General features: G+C 32.1%; 2 protein-coding genes across 2 annotated transcripts; both read left to right on the top strand.

Annotated features, from left to right (window-relative positions):
* Positions 1-4,661: 4,661 nt before the first annotated feature.
* Positions 4,662-5,524, top strand: LOC131036917 (uncharacterized). Its single transcript, XM_057968927.2, has 2 exons — positions 4,662-4,766; positions 4,925-5,524. The coding sequence occupies exons 1-2, from the start codon at positions 4,684-4,686 to the stop codon at positions 5,220-5,222; spliced, it is 381 nt and encodes a 126-aa protein (XP_057824910.1). The 5' UTR covers positions 4,662-4,683; the 3' UTR covers positions 5,223-5,524.
* A 3,153-nt stretch (positions 5,525-8,677) lies between these two features.
* Positions 8,678-9,295, top strand: LOC131036930 (uncharacterized). The gene is made up of 2 exons (XM_057968942.2): positions 8,678-8,788; positions 8,945-9,295. The coding sequence occupies exons 1-2, from the start codon at positions 8,682-8,684 to the stop codon at positions 9,276-9,278; spliced, it is 441 nt and encodes a 146-aa protein (XP_057824925.1). The 5' UTR covers positions 8,678-8,681; the 3' UTR covers positions 9,279-9,295.
* The last annotated feature ends 745 nt before the right edge of the window (positions 9,296-10,040 follow it).

The raw sequence follows: 10,040 nt of genomic DNA, 5'->3' as shown, positions 1-10,040 counted from the left end.
ACCCAGAGGCTCAAGGGAAAGAGGAGATTCTATTCCAATTTGCAAGGTTGAATGGTTTCCTGCCTTTGATTGCTGTAGAAGCTGAGCCAAAACCTGATCAGAGTTGCAGAGCCGACCCGAGCAGTGGTCATGGGAGCAAGGGTCGTAGCCGGGGCCCTTCAGCAAGTAGAGGCCGAGGCTGTCCAAGGAAGCAGCTTCAACAACTTGACATTTCCTCCTCAAGCTAGGCTTTCTGTGGATATCTCATTTTGATTATTGGTTATGCAATTATAGATGTATATTTTTATTAGATATCAATTTTGCGTTCAAAAACTCTGTTCCTAGGTTGTTGAAAATCGGACATACATGTTTATAGTGTGTTTGCTTCTTCTGGACTTTTAAACCTTCTATGGTTTAGAAAAATGGCTAAATCATAAGATTAAAGGTTTTTAGATTTTGGAAGGACCTCTATGCTCTCTAAATGCAGGGGCCGTCTTTTTTTATTGTTTGAAAATTCAGTGATAAACCTATGTATTTAAAACTAATTAATACAAATCTGACTCTGCATCACAGTCTGCATCGTCCTTTTAAATACTGAAACACCAGTCACACACTTCACTCATACTCTCAGCGGATACATTCTCATAATATGCTCTGCTGCAATATCTGACCAAAAGAGCCAAACCCGCAAGATCAAAATCGATTGTATTCTACTTGAATCCTTAAAATTGAGTAAAATGAAAACATTACGGAGGGTAAATGTTAATTTACTGATGCTGAAAACGTATTAGACATTTTGTGCATTGGAATAAATAGATTTGAAATCCCATGTCGCCATACAGACTGCACTCCATTGTTGGTTCTTCTTCTTCTCTAATTGAGATTGTAAAACTGCAATTAAAAAGACCAGAATTATTTGTTTAGCGTATAAAAGGGGTGGGAAAACCGTGTGAAATTTTCAAACCAAAGTTTTCCCATGAAGCATCCGTGGGAGTAACGGCTCGTGCCTTCTGTGTTGACAATCGTAGACTAACTAAAGTCTTTGTCTATTTTCTATGGATGTGACTTCTGATTTGATTTTGATTTTTTTTAATCATCATGTGGAAATGCCTGAATGTGATTTGTGTTTACTTTGTAGTCAACGGGTATGTTTATTGACCACAGCATACAACTTAACTTTCAAGAGATGACTATTTAAGCCTTTCCTGGTAAATCTACCGAGCTCAAAAAAAACTCGAAATAAAACTAGAAAGTGACATTCATATATAATGGAAAAACTTTTGTTACTCTACAATTGTCTTAGTTGTATGGTCAACAAAGAATGCATGAGTCGTAACTCTCGTGGATTCTAATTGAACACTTTAGTTTCACAATTTCACACCACTTTCCTCCTCCCTCTATACGTCAAACACGAATCTTGCTATTTTTAGATGCATTTTAAAATCTTAATTTAACCAAAAAAAAACACCTTATAATAACAATAGAAAATGTGTGAAACAACCAACAAAATAGTTTAATAGCAGTTGAATAACTGAATACAAAGTATATGGGCAAAATGATACGAGAGAAATTAATTTCTTCTAACGCTCATCAATAGTTTCAAAATCAACGTATTCTTGATTTGGGCATGACTATGGCACCACACTAGAACTTCCTTTAACTTAACAACTGCAGCCATACAAACTTTGACTTTAAACAAACTTCTCATCTTCTCCTTTGCAGCAGCTTCTCGAAATATTTAATTGGTGATCTTCAGCCCTTTTTCTTTTTCTTCAATGAGCTTTGATTTTGAGGTTGATGACACATTGTTGTGCTCCCCTTGATTTCTTCAATCATTTGCTAATGATCTCTTCAAGATCTTAACCTTTCAGAGCATCACTCAAACTTCTTCAACTGTACCTTTGACTATCCAATACAATACCTTCAGAAACAAAACTCCTTTGGTCTATGATCCTCTTCTTCAATGACTTCTCTTCTTTGAATCTCCTTGTATGGTGATTCCTTGCAAATGAGACATCCAACACTTATTCTTGGAAGTTCAATGAATTTGTCTTGTACTCCTTTTTTTACAATAAAACCACTCTTTGACTCAACTATTGCTGGGGTGACTTTCATTCTTCCAAATTTGTAGCTATTAAAACACTATAGCATTTGCATCTAACCTTTCAATCGACATCCTCAACTTTTCACCAAGTTCCTTCAACAAAATTTTCAACTTCTCGCTTCTACAAAATATTTACCCTTGTGTAACCCTTCATGTTGTAATCCTTCATCTTTACTTATAGCCTTCGTTTGTATCAAAAAAGAACAAATTTCTGTTTCACCAATTAGCAATAAGGAAATAGTTATACTTTCTACTTCATGCAACTTTTGTCAAATATCAAATCTTGTGGTCTTCTTCCGAGACTCCTTACAATCTATGCCTTTCAAACATCAACTCTTTTTTTTTGGGCTGACTTTTGCATCTCCTTTGAAATCAGCTATGATCTCCTATTTTATATTTGGCTTCTTCAATAGCCTTGTTATCTTCCAATCATTGTGCACATTTAACTCTTGGCCTGCTACTAGAGGCCTCTTTGTCTTCTTTAGAAGCTTCCTCCATAAGAATTTATTTTATAGACAAACAGTTTACTGCAACTCTAGCATGCACTTCACCAAATTCTTTTTGTAGGACGAATCTATATCTTAATGTTTGCTAAGGGAAGCCAATGTTTAGAGATCTAGCTAGTTAGATCTATCAAATATTTCCATTGATGGAAAAACATGCTGACTAGGCCCTTTTATACATTATTTTTTCATTACCTATCATTTCTTTTCCCAAAACCACCTTGGGGGAGGTAGGGGACAAAGGCACAAGCTTACAAAAGGAAGCCCTAGCTTGAGAAGAGACCAATAATATTTTCCTTGGAAAGTTTTCATAGGTTTGATGATGAGAGCCACAAGAGAAAAGGGCAACAACATTGCTAGGGCAAACATCGTGCTTTTGAGACAAAGCCCCAACAAGAGCATCAATAATAATATCCAAAATACAAGAGATAATATATACCAAACCACCACTAGTAGTCCCATCATAGGTAGCCTTTATTGCACCAACAATCTACAACAAGCACCAAACTTTGCAGACTCGAAACTAGTATTGTCAGAAACATCAACCCCCATAGAAGCTAGGTCAATGTTTAAATCTAGTGCAGGTCCATTAGATGGGAAGGGGAAATTTGAAACATTCATGAGCAATAAAAGTCTTGAGCAAAAACCATTTTTTGGTTCTCTATTAAGGTTTTTTTTTTTTGTATGAATAAGTATATCTTAATTTTATATTGATCATTATGAATAATAATTTTCTTTTTATTGGATAAGATTAGTTTGAATCCTTTAGGATCTTACTTTCTTCTAAACCACGCTGTGAGTGTTATATATCAATTCAATTAATTTTTATTTCACTCTCGTCCTAATTATTTAAATGCAAAACTCTTACTCTTGAGGACAATACTTTAAGGATTCAATATTTATATATAATTCTACACAACATAACACCTTGAGTTAACTGTTTAGGATTTTGTAGATCTAGGAACAATTTTGGATCATTAATAATCATGTGACAATATGACCATCTCTTAATATAAAGCATTTTATTATTGCATTTGTATTGATGCCACATTAAAAAATCCACCATAGTAACATCCTAGGCACATACATTGATGTCTTATCATTTCTTTGATCATGGTACATTAACAAAGGGTCTAACTCATTATTAAGTTTGTTTCTAATTTTGGCCCTCAACATAGCTTATCCCCAAAGTTCTTTTCAACACTACCATATTTTTTGAGTAAGCCATAGTCATAGACAAAAAGAAACTAAATATTAGAGTAACAAATGCTAAATTTTTGTAAAGACAAATTAGTAAAGGGCTAAGTTACTTTAGACATGTATAGCTAATTCTTATATAAGTCTATTATATAATGTCTGATTTATAGAATCTTGAACCCAAATGTTAAGTATAATGCATGTCAATATGCTAATCATTTCCTAACCCTAAATCAACAAAACAAAATTAATCCTTTCTAATCGTTTTTATTATATCATGTATATAAATTATCATTTTCCCAACATATTATTAAATTTATTTTAATTTATTGATTATTAACTTATCATCAATCAAATTCTCTAAATCAATTAAAAAATATCTTCTATAATCCTATGTTCCTAAAAATTAGTATGTTCCACTTATTCACAACTTTATCTCACAATACTACATATTTCATCATCTCCATATTTAGGATAACTTCAGTCATGAAAACAAATTTAAATTTAAAACATATATTTATTTTAGTCTATTCATACGTATTGAAGTCCACATAAAAATCTGAACTAGCCTAATTGATGTTTCATTCCAAATTATATCAAAGGACCCACACTACTCACAACAGAAACCGAAGAGAGTCGTGACGTGCATATAAATCAGAGAATGAAGTCTGAACATTGTCTACTCAAACATCTTGAAGCGTGTTCAAGACGGACTATACGATGCAATTCCACGGAAACGTTACTTCCCCGCGTTCGTCCGTGTTTTAATGAAATTCCTTTATTTAGCAATTTCTCACTACTTTCCCTGTCTTCTAGAGTCTAGACTTTATACATCATACAAGCTTTCTGCTATTTTAGGTGCACTATACAATCTCAATTACAGAATAAGAAGAAACATTAATGGAGTGCAGTGTGTGTGGGGATGTGAGTTTTCAGATCTATCTATTCCGATGCACAAAATGTTCAATTCGTTTCCAGCATCAGTAAGTTAACAATCGAACTCCTTATTGCTTTCAGTTTATTCAATTTTAGACGGCAAAGTTTCATGCAGTATATGCTAATTGGGAAATAAGAATTCAATCACTGCATTTATGTAGAGGCCGTAAATATTGATTAATTTGGCTTTTGCTTTCTTGGGCAGATATTGCAGCAGAGCATATTTTAAGAATGAATCAGTTGAGAGTATCAGTGAAGTATGTGATTGGTGTTTCAGTATTCCAGAGGATTCTGTTAAAATAATGAGAAGTTCTGCTGGGTTTCGGGAGTGCACAAATATGACCCGCAATAGAAAATGCAGGAGAATTATGAGAAAACCATGCGTTGGAATTGATAGACGGCTATCCAAATTGCTGAAGAGAATGGAAAAGACTGAATTAAGAGATAGTATGGAAAGGAAAAATAAGAAGAGATATAAGCTTCTTGATGAAATTCTCTGTTGATTGTAATGTTTCTCAATGTACGGAAACTAAATCTAGGTGGGATAACGTAAAAATCCTCTGGGAGTGACTATTTTCTTTGTGAATACATCAAACCTACTTTAAAATTATCTCTCCATTCTGAGTTGTGATGATGCTGTAAAAGGGTTCAAGTGTGAAGTTTAAAAATTTACATAAAATCAATCAATCATGAATGGCAAGAGGATGGAAGACCAAATTCATTGTTAGCGATTCATTTTTCATTAGCATTTGGCTTTTAGTAAATTATGATGTTTTTACATATAACACATGACATTGTGACAAAAACTTCTTTCATCATTCTTGTTAAATGGCGGTCTTTCCGGAAAAAAGAATATGGCAGGCTTGCTGAATGATCAAATGCTGCCCTCGTCTTTGGATTAGTGAGAAATAATGGCTCTTTTGACTTGGCAGATGGTGTATCCGGTTTCCCCGTGTAAAATGTGAACCTACGAATAATAAAACCTTACGTGATTCCTTTCTTTCACTAGAAATAATTGATAACGTGGTAGACAAGTCTAATTACTTAATGATTAAGTTATCTTCAGATTTCCTTGATTATCTATTTGAAAATTACGAATACTATGCTCTAACGTGGTAGACAAGTCCAATTATTTAATCGGTAAGTTGTCTTCTCTTAATTATCAATTTCAAAATTAGGAATACTATGGTGTGAAGGGACGACAGCAATAAGCAAGAGCTATGGATGACTAGTAAGAATGTATGTTGTTTTTAAGTCTTTCGAAGTCTTTTAGGCATTCTATCACTCTAGATCACAAAGGTAGCATGGTTTACATTAATTTCATTTGATTAAAATAAAAGATTAATGTCAAAGGCATTATCTAGTAGAGAAAAGTTTATTTCAGAAAATCCTGAAGAGAGACATCCAAGCTCGTTTTAGTTGGAGAGCTTTTTTAGCAGCAAAGTTGACGAAACATTAATTAGTTTTATGTGTGGCTATGTAACTAAGTTGGTATGGTTGGTTTCTAAAGTTGTGATTGGTGGTACAAATTTCATATTGATAATTTTCAGCAATGATATAATTTTAAAGTGGCGACTAGTGGGTGACATTTGATATGCTAAAACACAGTGTTTATGTGAGTCTATTGTTTTTCAATTAATCACATTTCATTTCATGACATTGGCTCAATATAAACTTCAATATTGTTGGTGACCCAATATAAAGAAGGTTGGTGGGAACTTGTTTGAGATTGAGTAGTGTCCATTGAATCAATGGTCCAAGTTGTTTACAACTTGATATAGAAAGATACACACCAAATTTAGATAGAAAAAGTTAATCTTGAGTGGAAAGGTAAGGAATATGATATTTTTAACATCCTCCATGAGTTTTCTAAAATGAAATTCTTAGAACATGATATGGAATTACATCCACCAAAATGGAAATCTTAGAACATGATATGAAAATACACCAAGGTCAAAAAAAAAGAAGAGATTTTTCATTACATGTTGTAAATGTGACTGCATCAATATGCACGTAAAGTATAAAAGTGTTATAGAGTCAGCTCAATTGTTTATTTGTTTTTAAAATATAATATTATTTAATTAGGTAAGATTATTATAGATTATGTATGAAATGATTTTATTGTTAAAAAAGGGATGTTTTAGTAAATGAAAATAGTAATTTTAAATATCTTTAACATCAATATATTTTTATGTATTAAGTGATCATAATGAAATATTTAACACGAGCAATCTGCAAAATTTATAAATTGAAAAACATTTACCCAATATTTAAGTCAATCTTGAAATCATAGCCTCTTGAAAGAATTAATAGTACAATCAAATTTAATTTTTTACATTTAATATTGTTATTATGAGTGATTGCTAATCAAAAATTCAACTAGGATTCAAGGAGAAAGTTCTTATATCACTTAACTATACATCAATAATTTCAAACACTTAAATATAACTTAAGTTTCACTTTTCACGAATGATGGTTGATTGATTTATCCAATTAAAATTCTATAGTATGGATATAGTAGTATAATTGTATAGATTCATGTTATATTGCATAGTACTAACACCAATATAACCAATAAAAATTTGTCATCTCATGCAATTAGATGATTGGCAAGTTATGCATGTAATGGGGTTATTGGTAAAGCCTTGGAGATATTTTAGTAAGTGCACATGGTAGGTGTAAATTCAAAGTCAAGAACCTTTAACATCATTATTTAAGATGTATCAACTAATAGCTTTGAAGCACATAACATATGAATAATATATGAAGATTTTAAATAGAAAAAGTTGCATCCAACATCTTATTCAATTTTACATCATAATCTCTTCAAGATTTTAAAGAATATCATGAAAATTAATCTTTTCACTTAGTTTAAATCTATGACTATATTTAGTGGTGGTTTCTAGTTAACCATTCATTGGAAATCGAAGTAATGATTTCTTATATCTCTTGATCATTTGTCCAAAAAAATTAATTTAATAAAAGAATTTTAAAAAGTTATATATTGACCTTTAATGATAACATTATTTTTATGTATTTATTAATATGTGGAATAGTCTATTTTATGTGAAAGTTGGGAGATAATATTTGTTAGAGCATTCAAGAGGACAATATACAAACCTAAATAAACCTTCACAACACAAAGAAAAGTGACATGAAAGAGAGGTTATTTCACCAGAAATGAACAATAGCGTGAGATAATACACAATATACAAGCACGCCAAATAAATAACGAAGATGTGATGATATACGAAAGACAACCACTAACAACTACCTTAACTAAAAAATTAAATGCACTAAATATTATTAAATAATGACTAACTAATATCTAAATGAACTTAAACCTACACCAACAACATTAACTAATCTAGATTCTCACCATCAATCATCACTAATGTCTATACTAAATATATTAATATACAAATTCTCTTATTTCAATTGCTAAAAATAGGTTCCAAGCCACATAAAATCACGAAAAATAATAATGTACCTTGCTACACACTTCCAAAGAGTCCAAACGGACATACCAAGGCCTAAAAAATGAAAACAAACAAATTTTACAACATTTCGAATTCCATGTTTTGAACATATAAATGAATTTATTAGTTCTCAAAGAAATATTTTCTTTCCTTTGGATGAATTCACAAGGAAAATAATTTATCTTAGCTTTCAAATTATATAAAAAAACAAACAAATAAACAAACAAAAATGAAATGAGAAGGGACATGCATATAAATCGAAAAATACATAGGTAGTCTGAAGATTGTACAGTCTAGTCAACTCAACATTGTCCAGTCTAGTCAACTCGACATCTTCTACCGTGTTCAAGACATAGTGTACGATGTTAACTCCACCCAAACGTTACTTCCACGCAGTCCTTTGTTTTATGAAATGCCTTTACCTGGCAATTTCTCACTACTTTCCACGTCTTCTGCTACTTCAGATGCAGTTTGATTTCTCAAATGAGAGAAGAAGAAAAAACAACAATGGAGTGCAGTCTGTGTGGGGATGTGGGCTTCCAGATTTATCTATTCCAATGCACAAAATGCTTAACTCGTTTCCAGCATCAGTAATATAACAATTCCTCTCGTTATTGCTTTCAGTTAATTAAATTTTAGAGAGAGTTTTCGTACAGTAGGTGCTAATTCATAAATAAGAATTCATTCATTTCATTTGTGTAAAGGCCTTAAATATCGATTAATTGTTTTTTTGCTTTCTTGGGCAGATATTGCAGCCGCGCATATTATGAGAATCTATCAGTTGAGAGTATCAGAGAAGTGTGCGACTGGTGTTTCAGTATTCAAGAGGAGGATGAAGTTTCTGATGAGAAGCTTATCACTAGGGATTCTGATAAAAGAAAAAGAAGTTCTGCTGGGTTTGGAGAGCGTACAAACATGACGCATAAAAGAAAGGGCAACAAAAATTTGAGAAAACCTTGTGTTGAAATTGATGGACAGATATCCAAATTTCTGAAAGAAAAGGAAAGGCCTGAATCAACAGACAGTACGAAAAGGAAAAATAGGAAGAGATATAAGCTCCTTGATGAAATTCTGTCTTGATTGGAATAGATCTCAATACACGGAAACTAATTCTCCATGTGATGATGTAGAAATATTCCTCTGGAAGTGACTATTTTGTTTATGAATATACCAAACCTTCTTTGAAATTATCTCTTGATGCTAATTTGTTATGATTCTGTAAAAAAGTTCAATTTACTCACAATATTATTTCTGGTTTAACAAATTACTGTTTGTCCAAGTAAAATCACACTTTGAATTTTATGAAATCAGTTTATCATGAATGGCACAGAATGGAAGACCAAACTCATTATTAGCAATCCCTCCAACTGAAGTTCATATTTCATATTTGATTAATTTTTAGCAAATTATGATGTCTTAACGTATAACAGACGACATTGCGACAGAAGCTTCTATCACCATTCCTGGTAAGTGGCAGTTTTCTTCTGAAAACGAATATGGCAGGTTGGCTGAATGTGAATGGTCAAATGCTGACCCCATTTTTGGAGTAGAAAGAAATGATGACTCATTTGACTGGGTAGCCAGCCTATCTTTCTTTTCTCCTAGTTTTTTCTTGTTTGATTCAAGTGACGCATGTATACGTAGTATTTCGATCGATTTACATACGGTCTTATAACGATTAGGTTATTTTTATGTAGTGTGTGTAAAATGATCCATTTAATGTAGAATTTGGAAAATAATATTAGTCATCTTTAAATCTTTTTAGATCAGATTTGAAACATCAATTCAATTCATATATAATCATTAAATCTAGTATATGTACCTTCTCATACTTTTGATCTC

This window comes from Cryptomeria japonica, chromosome 11 (genome assembly GCF_030272615.1).
Source record: "Cryptomeria japonica chromosome 11, Sugi_1.0, whole genome shotgun sequence".
Lineage (NCBI taxonomy): Eukaryota > Viridiplantae > Streptophyta > Pinopsida > Cupressales > Cupressaceae > Cryptomeria > Cryptomeria japonica.
Note: the sequence above shows the minus strand (reverse complement) of the source record. Positions and strands in the feature narration are given on the sequence as shown.

Coding starts and splice junctions, on each gene's coding strand:
- LOC131036930 (XM_057968942.2), top strand. CDS start 8,682: ATGAGAGAAGAAGAAAAAACAACAATGGAGTGCAGTCTGTGTGGGGAT. Junction 8,789..8,944: donor TTAACTCGTTTCCAGCATCA/GTAATATAACAA, acceptor TTTCTTGGGCAG/ATATTGCAGCCGCGCATATT.
- LOC131036917 (XM_057968927.2), top strand. CDS start 4,684: ATGGAGTGCAGTGTGTGTGGGGATGTGAGTTTTCAGATCTATCTATTC. Junction 4,767..4,924: donor TCAATTCGTTTCCAGCATCA/GTAAGTTAACAA, acceptor TTTCTTGGGCAG/ATATTGCAGCAGAGCATATT.